Raw genomic sequence first — 15,691 nt, forward strand, 5'->3', positions numbered from 1 at the left:
CACTGTTTTGCTCTCCAATTTTATCTTATTTTTGAATTTTTATGTTATGTATGCTGGTAATCCTAAAACCTTTTTTTTTTCTTCATAAAATTATAAAATTATAAGATTGGTTTTTTAAATCGGGTGTTTAAAAATACAATAATAATTATATTAAAAAAAATATTATTTAAAATACAATTTTAAACAATAACTTCAAATTATAACCTAATATTACCAAAAAAAAAAAATTTTGGACAAGAATTTGTTTGAAAGTATGATTGTGTTAACTTTTTAAATACTTTTTTGTATTAAAATACATATTAATTTTTTTTATTTTTAAAAATTATTTTAAATATCAGCATATTAAAATAATTTGAAAGTATTAAAAATATATTAATTTAAAATAAATAAAAAATAAAAAAATTAAATATTTTTTTAAAATACTTTCCAAAAAAAAAAAACATGATTACAAAGTAGCCATTACCAGTTATAGAGCCGTTATTGTCAATCCCAGCCGTGTTTTAAAAATCTTGTTTTACTCAAGCTACAAAACCAACACTTTCATTCAGCAAATTGCGATTGGTAAATATATATTTAATATTATGTCATATAGTACTTTTTTAATTAGAAATGTATTAAAATAATATTTTTTTTATTTTTAATTTAAACACATTAAACCATTAAAAAATATATAAAAATAATAATTTAATATTTTTTCATACAAAAAACAATTTAAAAGTTCTAGATAAACTTGAAGAATTCTCAGTAGCATGGAAGAACAAGCCTTTTCTCTATTCAGAAATTTTATCTCTGTGCGAGACTCACATCTGCTTTTAAGATTCTCTCAAGCCCTTCTCATTTCTATCTCCCTAATTATTTTCTTTCAATCCTAATTTACATAGTTGAGGTTGTGTCACTAATCAAGTTTATTAATGGTACGATGCCGTTTCTATTTCAAAGTGTGATCTGCTAAAATCTAGGCATCCCTTCATGTGCATGATTGTTCAGTTCATTATAAACGCAACTTGTTTCCTGAATACTTAGAGACTATCCTGGAGTTGGTCTTCACATGTTATACTTGAAAAGTTTATGTTTCGAGATCCAGACCACCATGACTTGTACAAAGAGTTCACTGCTACTTGCTCGGAATCCTATTGGCCATATAAACCAAAGTTCACTCTGTTAATATTTGCTGTTTATTTCTTTCTCACTTTCTTGGATTTAGCAATTCGGCTCAAAACTACAAGAGATTTGGGCAACATTTACCACACAAAAATAAGTCTCTTCTTGTGTGGGTATTGCAGAAGCCCGACCCTCATCTCTTTCAGGAACCAAACATCTGTAGGTGATCAAAGTCTACATGGAAAGTGCGGATTTCCATGGGGGCAAGCTCCACCACAAGCTTGGCAGGATCAACAGGTCCTCCCCGCACTACCTTGGGTTCTTCTCCGGTGGAGCCTTCGACTTTCCACGCCAGCCTCTTCTTTTCCATGCCAGTTCTTTCTTGATTGGCAGATAAGCTTAATTCTGTGACTTCAACTATCTGAAAAAAAGAAAAAAGAACATGACTTTGGCTGTTGAGAAGCTTACTGCTCTTAAAAGAACCTGTCCATCCATGAAAGGACTAAACAGTGCCTACTGCTTTTACCTTCTTCTTTGGAAATAGATTTTTCAATTCCACGCTTGCCATTACTGAATAATCCTTGTCCTCACCGGTCTTCTCACACATCATGCCCACCAAAAACAAGAATTAGATTGCTCAGCATTGTTGTAATGCAGCATAAGAATAAAAACAAGTGTTAAGAGTAAAACTAAAAGCAAATGATAATTCATTCTAACAGAAGTGACACAAACAGCAAGTAGATAGTGGACAAGTAGAAAAGGGCTGCTACAGGTTGTTCCAAACACAGCCAGAGTTAGTTTCATTCTAAAGAAGGCAGAACGTATATAAAGGCTTAAGAGGGATAAGAGAGGAGCTAAAACCTCATAAAGGTGAGCCAACCGAAGGAGCACTTTCCCGTTTTCAAGTTCCTATAAAGAAAGGCAAAATCTTTATTTCTCACACACTTGTAAGTAGAGATCAAATTCATGTGCACTGTCTCGGGTTTCTTCAACACCCAGGATAAGGTTTATTAAAAAGCAATGAAGTAAATGCATCCTTTTTTCCTCCAAGGGCATAACAAATAGCTTGTTTGGAGAAATTTCAAGAGGAATTTTTTCTTGCTTACCTGCAGAGTTATGACAGCAACGTTATTGGGTAACGAATAAGATGGATCAATTCCTGAAAAAGTTGGTAGTGGGAAATTCATCTCTGTACTTCCATCCTGCAAAACAGAAAATTGATCACCAAAGCAATACAGCCTCTAGTAACAACGTCAACATCAGAACTTTATTTTTTAACCTGCTCCGTGAAGGCCAACAGAACTGGGGAATATATCTCTTGACCAAATGTTCGACGCCACTTGGCACCTTCTCCTAGTTGATCAATTCTGAGAAAGAACTTTCCTTGGATCTGAAAAAGAAATGTCACATCAAGACAGCATCTGTATCTCAATTTTCCAAAACCCCCCTGATAAAGACCGAAACCAGACTTGTGAATATGAGCGCATAACAGATGCTTACAGTTAAACCTTCACATCTATCCAAGACACAGACTGTCTCATTCAACACTTCACCAACACCTCTTGCATCATCATGAAGCAACCTCCTATAAATGGATGTCATTAAAGATTGTTGCAACACAAGTATACCTGACTGGAAAGAGGAAAATTGTTAAATGTAGTGAGAAGTAATTAATTCAGACAAACCTATGAAGCATCAGCTCTATTTGACCATCCACTAAGCTAGATCCTCCCACTGAGCGGTCCACCAACAAGGAGAGCTCCGTGCTGTTGTCTTGAATATAAATTCCAAGATTTACCTGTAAAATTAGAAGTACATAAAGGAAAAGCCAAAAAATTTATCAAAACAAAAAAATAAAAAACGAGTTGAATACAAATAACAGTGGGATAGATGTTAAGAAGGGATTCATTCTTTTGAAGGTAGGCCCGCTCCAGCTAAATATGTCCTTTTGAGGCGAGTAAGCCATCTTAGCAGAGTAGGTAGAAAGAAAATGGCTTGACCAGTTTAACCAGCTCAGTTAGTATGAGCTTTAACATGCATTAGTTTTTGGAAACAAAATTGCCTCAATCCTAGATGAACTGTTAAGAAAAAACAAAATTCTGTGAAGAGCTTTAACATGCTAGGTAGCACGCAGAAACTTGGTCTCTACGGCTTCCCAGACAGGCAGCACCTAATTGTCACGAAGCAAATAACAAGATGAACAGTCAACAAGTTAAGTCAGTGCTATCAGAAAATATAGATCAAGTCAACCACCAACTCTTTTTTAATTTTTTTATGTCTAACAAAAGAATGTGGAACCCACCAGAATATGGAACAATAAATACCATACAGAAAGTTGAATGACAAATTTCACAAAGAAGAAATTGTTGGGTATCAGCAAATACATGCACTTCAGATTTTAAATGATGCTCGTAGACAATTTCAGGATTACTTGCTAATTGAAGTTTATAAAACTGCTTCTCAACGTTCTAAGCAAATGGTCTACTTTTAACCAGCAAAACTTCCACATTGCCAGATTAAGAATACGGAGAGAACACACATCTTCCAAGATTTAACAACTAGAATGGCGAATGGACTCCAGCAGGATATGAGAAAGAAAAAAAATGAAGAGAGATATCGTGACTTGAGATGATTTACAGTAGAAACATACAGGGTAATAATTTCCAGCAATTGGTTGATTCACTTGGAGCTCCCAGTCTGTCCTTGAGTCTCGCACCTGAAAAAATATGGAAGAATAAGACATAAATACCATATATGTACATAACAAAGTTAACATGAAAATGAGCACCCTCAGGCCAAGCTGCTCTCATACACATTCTTCTCTTCCAAATATCTGTACTAAAATTCTCGTACAAAATAATAAACATGGAGGAAAACCGAATAATAATTGCTGTTTGTAAGATGACTTGAATGGCATTTAGGATTGCAAGCAGTAACAAGCAAGTGTACCCGTTTAATGAAGTCACGTCCATTAGAGTCTGTGTAGAATGTCCTATTGCTCTTTATTGTGGTTGTGATTTGGGTTGTGATTTCTTTCCCTGTTCCATCATCTACAGGTATAGGCCCAATCTGAAGATATGTACATGAATATCATCAAATCAAAACGCATTCTTTCAGTGATAAAATAACCCTAACCTAATGGAATTTGCACTCTTATAACAAAATTGTTACAAAAGGGTAATTTACAGTGAATTCAACTTCAGCATGCTCCTTTCCTTTGTAGACCCTGGTAACCTGTGCACGGATATGGCATAGTGTCACTGAAAGTAAAAGAGACAAAATTCTTTGTTTTTTTTTTTTTCAAAACAAAAACCCAAGACTCTTGTTTTTCATCTAGTTAATTTTATAATAAAATCAAATAAGGTATTCAAAATATTCAGATTGAGAACTCACTGCCTACTGTAATTTCCTAATTTTATTTTGATACACTAAATTTAAAGCTCCATCTGAGCTTTAAGTCTTCTCTCAGATGAAGTGGTGAAAATCAACCAAAAAGTACACTGGTGAAAGCACCCAATAGCAATATTTACAATTTGTAGGAGAAGTGATGGCAAGAGAAAACGATGACTGTTTAAACAAGTTCAGCCAGCCCTAGTTCCACTGAAAGACTACCTAATCACAAATAGACTTTATGGCTGAAGTTGCGCAGGTCTTTTTTAATGTTCACACCATCTCCAAGCACTTGATTTATGCTTTATCAAGGCCTTATTTTATTTAGTCAATGCTAAATGCAACTTCATTTTTAATATGAAAATTAATGTTGTTAGTAATAGAAACAGGAAGGTTTTGTGATAGAAGTTGGTGCATTAGTAGGAGATTTTTTGATAAGTTAACCACCTGCGATATCCATGAATTAAGCTGTTGGTGTACTTCATCCAGTAGAGGACCCCGAATAACAGTCAAAGGAACCTGGAACCAAAAAAAGGTCATTGTCCTTCAGTTGTTTGATATTTCATGACTGCATGAGTTTATGATCTAAGAATTAAATGAACACAATTACCTGGTATTGGGGTTTTATTGGTAATGTACTGTTTGGTCGAAAAACATATGCCCCAGAGGCCTTCAGCATGTAAAATGAATATCACCCAGGTTAAGTTACAAAATACTTTCTGAAGTAAACTGAAAACTAGAGCAAGTACTGTAAAATGCAGTAAGTGGTTCACAAATCAAGTTTGGATGCTTGGAGATTTGCCTACCTGTGGATCTTTATCAGTGCCATCATTTCCAGTATAATAACTGTATGATTGTCCAGCAGTGGAGGTAACCTTCAGTAATAAAAAAAAATATAGAAATGTTAGCAGCATTAAGAGTCTACCATTTGAAGACCTTCATATAGTCACGCAAAGATTTATTCAAAGAAACGGACAACCAAAAAGTGAAAGAATAAATATATTATGACTGCAGGGTTAAACACAAATCAAGTTAGGTGACATCAGCAAACAATATACCAAGCTTCTGCTATTCAAATAACGAGTGAGTTTCCCTTCATCTGCAGAATAAAGTAGCTTCAAACTTCCTTGGCCAACTTCTATGGTTTCATTTGTACTTTCATTTGATGTCTGTACCAATGAGATAGTTGAACTAGGGCCTTAAACAAAGTGAGATTACAAAATAGAAATCCGTCAGTAACTTGGAAACAGTGTCCTAGTCATTCATTTCACGGTGACATATTATTACAAGTGAAGATAATATTGCAACCTGTCTGTTTTGCTCCAGAAATGATGTAAGTGTTGAAACCAAGGGGTGGTAGGGATGCTGAAAATGCAAGCCAATACTTAAGTGCCTCACGTGGGAATTTACCCAAATATGCTTTTACATATTTCCTTCTTATGTGTGGTGTTGCATTTGATAAAGGTAGAAGCTGAGATTCAATTTCTCCCCCACTAGAATCTCGAACCACAACTTTTTCAGTGGAAACCTATTGCAAGCATGAGCTGAAGTTAGTTACACTCAGGAAACCATCAAATTTATCTTTAATGACTGCTGAAGGTCACTTTTATAAACTGTTTTCCGTTATAATTGCACAAAAAGGCAACAGCTCATTGGATGAAATAGCTGTCAATATATTCTCTTTTATTTTATTTTTTTAATAGCTATTAGTCTTTCTTTTGTAGCTGTCAGTATATTCTCCTTTTCTTATTCTATTTCTTTCATAGCTGTCACTATATTCTTCTTTCTTTGTTTAATTTCTGTCATAGCTGTATATCCCTGGATTCTCTCTAAAGATCTCAATTATTGTCTAGGCCTAGTATTAAAGAATCTGATTATGTTTATTAGATGCTAGAATTAAGGGTTTTGATACTTCTTGATGTATATATATATTGTAACTCTCTTAGTGAAAGGGGGACAGAAAACATTTCAGAATTTCTCTTGTATTATCTTGTCACATATCTTTCAGAATCATATTCTAGGCACTTATGCTCCTGGTATGACAGTTTTTATTATTTTTCCTATGTTTTTTTTTTTAATTCTATGTTTTAATTCAAGTTTTTTGTTTACTTCCTTTATGTTTTCGGATTCCTAGTTGTTTCCTAGTTGAGATGGGGTTTTCTTACCCATTTAAATATCTTGTAAACCTTTTAAAGAGACAATTACCATATGCTTTAATTTTCAAGTAATAAAGTTGTAAATTCAGGTTCACATCTGCAACCCTCTTCACTCATTAAGTAAAACCATCCAAGAGGCTCCTAGATTAAAAATTTAAAAACTCACTGGAATTCGTATGACTTCCTCTCTTTTCCATCCTAGAGGATTGTAAACAACCACCAGCTGTGAAAGAGGGAAGAACCCAAGATGGTGAGTGAATAAACCATCTCTAATCTTCAAAGTCAAATCATGCACAAGGGGAAGAACCTCTTACCAAGCTTTTCCCATCAGACAAGTCAGCTTCTGAAGGAGGACAGTAACTTATATTAAGAAGTGGACACTGCCAACAAAATTCACAGAACAGATTTCAGCAAACTTTTCCATTCAATGTCAACAGAAAGGATGATCTAGTATAAAGTCGCTTAAGATGCAAAAATATCACTATGAACAAGAAACCAGGTTATTGTCAGAGCATGCAAGGAAAGGGGTGAGGAAAGCAGGAAAATAATGGAGCATTCTCAATAATATTTCATGTCTGGCAACTTTTTTAGATACTATATATATCACAAAGACACACAAACAGACAGATTATTTTTAATTTATCACATGGTCAAATCAATTAGGGTTCCTTTTCTTATTTCCCCCTCATTCTCTATTCAATTAAAGTTCTTTTACTATTTTTAAACTTAGCAATTTATGTAAATGTAAATTAGTTAAAAAAACAATTATTTCAATAGTATTTCTTAATTAATAAAAAAATTAAACAACTTGAATAATCCACGTGCATGTATATTTTTAAAGAGCAGGCAGTTGTAGTTTCAAATCTTCACTCTTCCAAGGCTTACACTGCCTACCAAACTAACCCTATAGAACCATCAACAAGTCTTCAAACCATTTACGTTCATGATAATATCCCAGCACAAAAACTTAATCTCCCCAGGGGTAACTTTTTGAATAGTTGCAATACACCAAAGAAATAGCACAAACAAACAGATATTACTTGCTGAAAATTGATGACAGTGTTCCCTTGTCTGATATTTGTAGTTGACTCTGCCAAAGAAGCAAGTGAAGAGGCAACCAATTTCTCAGCCTGCAGAGAAAAATAAGTGAAATGTATGAGAAAAGTGATAGATTTTAATCCAAACATGCCTAGAATTTTGGTGGACACCAAACTGATAAACACCTCCATATAGCCAATTGACAGTCGCAGAGCATAATCAGCAGCAACATGCTGCCTTTCTGTACCACTAACTGCATCATGATGTTGTGCAATTGCCAAAGCATCAGCAAGAGCATCAGTGTTTGGCCCTGAAGTACTTCTGCCTTTAAAAAATTCTAGCTGCCTTGCAGCCTAGTTATAGAGCAATAATGTTAGCAATGGAAATGAGAGCATAACAGGATATTTGGTGAAGAAATAGAGAGCCAAGATCTTACAAGATAGTATCCACTCATCAATCTGACATAGCCTTTGAAGGCTGGCCTGCTTGTAAAATAACCAGTCCAATATGCATTTGGATGATCCGCATATCTGGAAAGCGGTTATAATCTTTCAGCTAGGTTAGCAAAATATGTACGAGTAGGATATCAGCATTAAGACATAAAACTCACGGGAAAAAATCTTCTGTTTTGAGAGGCCATTCTTCATCTGCTGCATGTTTCAAATCGGTATAAATGGATGGGGTTGAATATAGAGCATTGACACGACCATCCTGAGAGCTTTTCAATCAATACACTAGCATGGAATCTACACATTTTCTTTTTATTTGACCTTCTTATGGCTGTAGGAACTAGGAAGTACCTGATTCACATAATGAATGAACTTGTCCATCTGCCTGAACCATGAATTTGCATACTGATAGCGAAAATCCGTCCCCATCAGCCACATTATATGATTTGTCCTGGTTACATTAGCCTAAAATGGGGAAAGAACAAGAGATGATATGTTTGTTAACTGCCATTAATTGTATCTCAGAATGGACAATTAATGGCTCTTTGATTCTAATACTTAGACTCTAAACAGCCTTTAATCCCATCCAGGGCAATTAAAATACAAAAGATAAAAATCCAAAATCCAGCATAGAGCAAACATTTGGAGAGAATAAATAGCCTTTTTTTTATATCACACCTGAGCTAAAGCAGCAGCAACAAAGGCATTGACTCTCTCTTGAACGTTATAGTCAAACAGGAGAACATCGTCCTTCAAGACAAAAGCTATGTGTTGATAGGAATTTCAAAGGAAAAAAACTCATATCATCCTTTAAATATAGGTACCTGAATAGGAGGGGACACATCATTTATTTCAAATGTGAATCCATCAGGAGGTTCATAATGCCTAGGAAATATACCGGTAAATATCTGCACGTGGAATTGATAATGCAAAGAAATTAAAAAAAAATGGTTCAAATATCACTACTATGTAATCATACGTCAATAAAGCTAGCAGTGATCAATAAAAGGTAACAAATCACAATTCTGATATAAAAATTGTAAAAGGCAAAAGAAATATACAGATTTAATATGCCAACCTGTGAAGTTGAACCAAGGGACTTGGAACCCTGCCAGACAACCTCAAGATTCTTCTCCTTCAATCGCTTAGCTCTGTCTTGGTAATCGATTCGAGCAAAAAAAAGAGAGTCGAATCCTAACTGCAAACTAAAACATAAACTTAAGCAAGCGGATTCCAGAGCTATGCTGACAAAAAGAGAACGACACGCCATGCTTGCAATGAATGATAAGTCACATGGTTTGAGACTCCAACATATACATACACACAACTTTGGCTAGGTTACATAGTTCTTGATGGTATGCACAGTCGATCGCATATAGAAAAATTGTAAGAGATAATGATGAAAGTAATAAACAAAAAATAGTAAAGAAGTTCAAAAGGTAATCAGATATACCTCAGCACCAAGCAAATAGGCTTGAACAGCAGAATGTCCAAAAGGGTCAATCTGCCAACCAACTCTTGGAAGCTGACCAAATTCATCTTTGATATATTTGTGGCCTAAAGTTGTCTGATCAATCAAATCAATATAATGCGGGGTTGCCTCATCATGCATACACATGCCCCCATTTCTTGTTCCCAGAAAACAAGATAATAAACCCATCATCAGTTAAGTCTAGAGAGAGTGAACTTCATCATTAACTAGTACTTCGATAGCAGCTAGAAAGAAAACAAAAGGGAAAAAAAGAAAAGAGTGAAAGTTAATTGAAAAGTGGAAGGGGAAGTACATGAATTCAAGTTGACCAGAGTTGACAAGGTCCTTGACTTTAATCTTCATTGCTTCACTTTGCTGTCTCCACCATCTCTGGAAGAATGCCTGGCCAAGTTGAGCCCCATACAAGCAATTGATCATGACCAAGAAATATCAAAGAAAATAGAAAGTAGACTAGCAGTTGAAAAATGAGAAGACGGGCACCTACCATCTCTACATAGATGAACTTGCGATTCTTATCCTCAAACAAAGAAGACATTACAGAGTCTATCACGTTCTGTACACACGCTCCCTATACACACACGCACATAAAGATTCGTCATCAACAGTTCAATTCAAGAAAGGAAAAGAAAAGGTAGGAGAAAAAGAAGCATACCCGGATAGAATTGTTACCGCCAAAATAGTACTGATCAACAGTCTTCAACCACCCAACATCGTCGTGAGAGTGGGGCACCAAATGAACGTTAATCTTGCCAGGAACGATTCTCCCTGTGGTGTTGTAAGCTATGTACTTGGATTCCACCGGCAACCAACGCCCCCCCTGCAAACAGATTGTTAAACACCACAACAACATCCCTACCGCCGCCATTGCTGCTACTTCGTTTACACCCTTTGCTCTACAATTCAGAAGGACAATGATGAAGAAATCATGGGAAAAGTAGTACTGATCATGCTATCTTTGTTTTAGCAAAGTCTCAGTGACGGGTTTTGTACTGCTCTTCTTCTTCTGCTTCTTCTTGTGGGCAAAGTCTGGAACCAATCCAATGATGTAGTCTCGCTTATTTGGAAAGCAAGACAGCTCCTTTTCTAGTAATTATTAACTCTGTTGTGTCTGGAGAGGCGTGCACACCGGGATTGCTGCTTCTTTTCTTACAATTTTTTTCTTCTTTGAAAGTGACATGATGAGAAAATGGATTAAGTAGTTAAAAACAAAAAAAAAAAGGGGGTAATCAAATCAAAGAAAAACAAAGCAAGATATATAATAGTTAAACTTGGCTAGGCTTAGCAGTTAATCAAGAAACCTCGAATTGAATGCTGAAATCGGATTAGGTTTTTAGTTGAATTACGTAAAACATTAGCTTCGAACAAAACAGTGAACCTAGGCTTTTAATTTTGTTTAGATTTGTTTCAAAAAAAATATTTATCTCAGCAAAAATATTAATTTTATATTTTTAAAGTATTTTCTGGTTATTTTAATTATTGTTGTTAAAAAAATAAAAATAATAATTATTCTAATATATTTTATTTTAAAAATATTTTTATAACATAGTTTAAACATGCATTTAATAACTCAATTGTTCACTACAAACTTTGCCTAAACTCATTCAGGTTAATATTTTATACATAAAAAAAACACTATCATTTTTACAAAATATATAATCCGAGTAGACTTACAAAATTAATCTATCTAGCAACCAGGATATTTATTAAGTGAGGCAATGTTTAAAACCATGTAAAAAATTATTTTTAAAAGTATTTTTATTTAAAAATATATTAAAAAAATTTTTATTAAAAAAATTATTTTTAATATTAATATATTAAAATGCTTAAAAAAATTAAAATAAAATTAAAATAAAAAATAAAATCTTTCAAAAATACAATTTAACCGCAGATGCGAAGACTTCCTTTGGTAACAGGTCCGACAACTACGGCAAAATACGCACTTCCAGTATTGTTATTGTTTTGGATAAGATGTTTTTTTTAAAACAAAAAGGTTTGGCTAGGATCGTAGGTGTTGCTTGGGTAAGTTATCTACTTAGCTTGACTTCTGTTTTTTATTAGTAGTAGTATTAATTAATGTTATTGTTTTAGATTTTTAAATTAAAAAAAACAAGAGGATAAGATTGTAAAATCATTTGGTCCTGTTTACCTAATTTCCAATGAGATTCTCGTTTCCAGATATTGATGTGAGTGATACATACATACATACATACATACATACATACATACTCGTATGCATGCATGCTTTTCTAAGTTGCCCTTCCACCATAGGCACCACTGTGAGGGTATTTCTTGAGGTGGGGTATGTGTATCATACAATACAAGGACTGGTGTTGAAAAGAAAAAACAAAGGGAAAAAAAAAAAACAAAAAATGTTATTGTGAGATGGTGAGAAAAAAAAAAACCTTGCTTGATTCGGGTCGGGTTACTTTAAAGTATTTAATTATGTCTAAAATAGTTTTTATGAAAAAAGTTTGAGAAAAATAAACGAAAAACATTGGATTGCTTAGAACCAATTTTCTTTTATAATTAAATTCAATTATAGTATTTGATTCGAATTTAAAATAAAATTTAGATATTTTAAAAAAATAAAATCCATTTCTTTTTATTTACAATATTTCGTCATTGCTTTCATCTCATTTCTTCAGGTCATGAAAAAAAGAGAGAGAGAGATAAAGAGGTTAAAATAGTATTTTAAAACATTAATTTTAATATTAATTTTTTATCATTGATTTGATATATGATTTATTTTTATAATATTTTAAAAAATTCAATTAAATTTAAAATTCAATTATTAACACTTGATAACATGAATTGTCTTCTTATTGAATTTAATTCAAAAAATTCCAAACACATTTATATATGACACTAGAGTTATAACCAAATAAATAAAGAAAAAAACCAAATTAATACTCATAAAAAATATAAGAATACTTCTGGTTTATCTTTAACCCTGATTTTTATCTCTAATTAATGGAAGCTTGAGCACCATACCACGATATTCAAATATGGTCTTCTTTCATTGCCGTGATCGGAACTCAATCTAGATGGAAGCCTGGGCTGATTTAAATGCACTAGAAGCTAGACATTCCTCCCATTACAACATATTGATGCTCGTATAGTAGGTGGTTTAATGAACTAATATATGATGAATGGGGTAATCACTGCTATTAAAAGAATTTTTTAAAAATATATAACATATTAAAATAATTTTTTTAAATATTAGAATATTAAAATGATTTAAAAATATAAAAAAAATTTAAAATTTAAAATCTCATTCCTTGAAATAACTAAATAACAGACTAAGACTAAAAGTGAGATAAATAGAAAATGTTTGAAAACGTAATCGTTGTTATTTTTTAAATATTTTTTATTTAGAAAAAATATGTTAATAATATTTTTTATTTTTTAAAAATTATTTTTAAAATTAGTATATTAAAATAATTTAAAAACATTATAAATATATTAATTTAAAACAAAAAATATTTAATTTTTTAAAAAATACTTTTAAAATACAGTTTCAAACAGTCAATGACAAATTTAGCCACATAGTATTTAATTAATATCAGTACAAATTAATTGGTGTTGTTTTCGGCAGGAGCCAGTTGTGTCTCTTGCTACTCTTGGGCCGTAGGCTTAGCACCCCATGTTCAGGCCCAAAATGAATGCACAGCCAGTGGATTCAAGATTAATACTGGGCTCCGTATTGGGCCCATGATTTGCCTGGTCCATCATCATATCTTAGCACTTGACACGAGGCAGCAACCATTGAGACGAAGAGCTTGGTCCAGGTCAGTATGTTCATTTGGTTCAGCCCCAAGGGCTTGCTCGGCCCAACTATCCAGCCTTTAAAAATAGCCCATTTGACCCATTTATAAATTAATCCTTATTGAAAAAAAAAAATCATGAAACATTGGGTCCATTCAACTCAATTTCAACAAATGGTAAATTTGCTTACAATTTAGTCCAATTAGCAAAATGTGATGAGTAGGGGGGTATAATAGAATACATATTTTCCATTGTGACCAATTCAACAAATTAACACAAAAACAAGGACTGATGGATCAAAACCAATAAAATCAATCAAGCACAGGAAGGAGAGTGGGGAAACACCCTTCCTTCCTTACCTTCATAAGACGACACTCCGTCAAGACAGAGACAGGGTTAAAGTCAAAAGCTTTATAAAACCCTAGCTAGCTAACAACGCTCTCTCCCATTTCCATGGAAGATAGTTTCAGTGCCCGAGTGGAGAAAGCCTTCGGTTCCCTCTCTTCTTCAACAATACAAACCCAGCAACCCTCTTCTTCCTCCTCCTCTATAAGCTCTCTATGGCGTCTCACTGACGAAGAAATCGAGCGAAACCAATGGATTCGAGACCGCAAGGAGGACAGCCCTGAAATCGAAACCCAACCCCAACCGTACTTTAATCCAGAAAGACCCCACGATATGGATTTCAAGTCTGATGAGATCGAAAGAGACCTTGATGATCTAGACGACGGCGAGGAGGAGTCACGCGCCTCGAAACTCAAACCCGAAGATTATAACGATGAAGAATGGGACATCAAGAAATCTATTGGCCTGGATTGTACTCTTGATTATGAGGTATTCATTAATTAATTGTTCCTTAATTATGTCTTTCCTCCTTGTTGATTATCATGTTATTTTATCGCTGCTGCTCTTTTCTCTTGTGCTTAATTAATCTGATTTCTCGAGCTAGAACGCACACATACATTGTATAACAATCTATGTCAAGAAGGTAATCTAAGCTTTGGTCCCGACATAAGTGCTATTGTGGGTATCTCTAAGCCCAGTAGAACTATAGCAAAAATAATGTAAGATGATGGTTTAGTGGGATTTACTTATGTGTTATTGATGATGATTATCAATAGGGAATATGTTTTTATTCTCATGGATATGATTTGCGATGACTGACGGATAGAATTATGATTTCTTTTGGCAGGAAGAGGAAGATCATTATGACAAAGTAGCTGTTGGCAGGGAAAAGGCTGGAGATGAACGCCTTTATGTGACAGCAATGGAAGATTATGGTATAGATATTGATTCTGGAAATGAGATTCCTAGTTCATTTGAGGATGTTGCTAGGGATCCGCGTGCTAATCACCTTGCTGCAAAAATTAGGCTAAAGGAAGATGCAGAAGCAGCTAAAAAGATGGATTCTTTGAGGGTTACTGTAGAGGAAAATACTAGTGCATCTGATGATGGTAATCTGAAATCCATTTTGAAGAGGAAGAAGGGTTTTCAATTGGATTCCAAGACGACTGAGAATGATTTGAATTCTAAGTTACGAAAGCGTGTCCGGTTTGACCCAGAATGCAAAGACAGTAATGATGAAGGGCATGATGGAGTTGAGGACACGCAGATGGAAACTACTGATTCAACAGAAGAAACCATGCTGTATCATTTGTCTCCAGATTATCCTTCTGGAATTCCAGATCACATGCGAAATCCTTCGAAATACACACACTATACTTTTGATTCATCAACTGATGTAGATGAAGAATCAAACCGAGGAGCGTATATGGACTTCCTCAAGATGCTGCAGCGAGCAAAGACTGCAGAATTACATCCAGATGACGTTCCTGTTGATCTTTCAAAACCATTCACCTTCGTACCAAAAAAGAAAACTGGTGCTGTTACATTGACTGATAACTGCATTTATTCTAAACAAAACCGGGATGATGCCAGGGAAGACTTCAAGCTTAGGAGAGGGGTGCCTCATAGGATTGCGGCTGGCGATGACCTTGATACTGAAACCTGTGCCATGGAGGAAGATAAACCAGAAACAGCAGCTGATAGGACTAGTTCCCGGAGACCAGACCGTCATTATAGGACAAAGGCCAAGTTGGAGACATGAGCTAACTTGAACCTTTTGGTTTTTGCTTGAACATGATAGCTTCCCTATTATTGTAACCTAACGTTTCTTCTTATGGTTCCAACTCAAGTACCTGTATACTAAATGCTTCTGACTCAAGTATCTGTATGCTAATATCGTGCTGGATTCTAGCGCATGTTTTGTTTTAGAATTGATGCTGGCAAAATACATACTA

The 15,691-nt window shown here is 34.3% G+C and overlaps 2 protein-coding genes across 3 annotated transcripts; one reads left to right on the forward strand and one right to left on the reverse strand.

Annotated features, from left to right (window-relative positions):
- Positions 1 to 1,040: 1,040 nt before the first annotated feature.
- On the reverse strand, positions 1,041 to 10,969 carry LOC105125820 (alpha-mannosidase). Of its 2 annotated transcripts, XM_011026449.1 has the most exons (29): positions 10,279 to 10,969; positions 10,111 to 10,194; positions 9,919 to 10,007; positions 9,588 to 9,762; positions 9,213 to 9,332; positions 8,959 to 9,042; positions 8,813 to 8,884; positions 8,486 to 8,599; positions 8,296 to 8,396; positions 8,122 to 8,215; positions 7,871 to 8,038; positions 7,688 to 7,777; positions 6,962 to 7,027; positions 6,814 to 6,870; positions 5,800 to 6,019; positions 5,550 to 5,689; positions 5,298 to 5,366; positions 5,102 to 5,161; positions 4,939 to 5,010; positions 4,288 to 4,335; positions 4,051 to 4,170; positions 3,752 to 3,817; positions 2,787 to 2,899; positions 2,602 to 2,686; positions 2,381 to 2,491; positions 2,208 to 2,303; positions 1,963 to 2,010; positions 1,628 to 1,696; positions 1,041 to 1,522 (listed from the first exon to the last, which is right to left on the reverse strand). In XM_011026449.1, exons 1-29 carry the CDS (start codon positions 10,489 to 10,491, stop codon positions 1,304 to 1,306), a joined length of 3,063 nt encoding a protein of 1,020 aa, XP_011024751.1. In that variant the 5' UTR covers positions 10,492 to 10,969; the 3' UTR covers positions 1,041 to 1,303. The 2 variants fall into 2 exon arrangements, with proteins under 2 accessions (XP_011024751.1, XP_011024752.1); XM_011026450.1 differs by lacking the exons at positions 9,919 to 10,007; positions 10,111 to 10,194; positions 10,279 to 10,969 and having other exon boundaries at positions 9,213 to 9,339; positions 9,588 to 9,756.
- A 2,746-nt stretch (positions 10,970 to 13,715) lies between these two features.
- LOC105125821 (uncharacterized) lies at positions 13,716 to 15,667 on the forward strand. Its single transcript, XM_011026451.1, has 2 exons — positions 13,716 to 14,225; positions 14,584 to 15,667. The coding sequence occupies exons 1-2, from the start codon at positions 13,845 to 13,847 to the stop codon at positions 15,496 to 15,498; spliced, it is 1,296 nt and encodes a 431-aa protein (XP_011024753.1). The 5' UTR covers positions 13,716 to 13,844; the 3' UTR covers positions 15,499 to 15,667.
- The last annotated feature ends 24 nt before the right edge of the window (positions 15,668 to 15,691 follow it).

Source organism: Populus euphratica, unplaced genomic scaffold, assembly GCF_000495115.2.
Source record: "Populus euphratica unplaced genomic scaffold, PopEup_1.0 scaffold58.1, whole genome shotgun sequence".
NCBI classification, from domain to species: Eukaryota; Viridiplantae; Streptophyta; class Magnoliopsida; order Malpighiales; family Salicaceae; genus Populus; species Populus euphratica.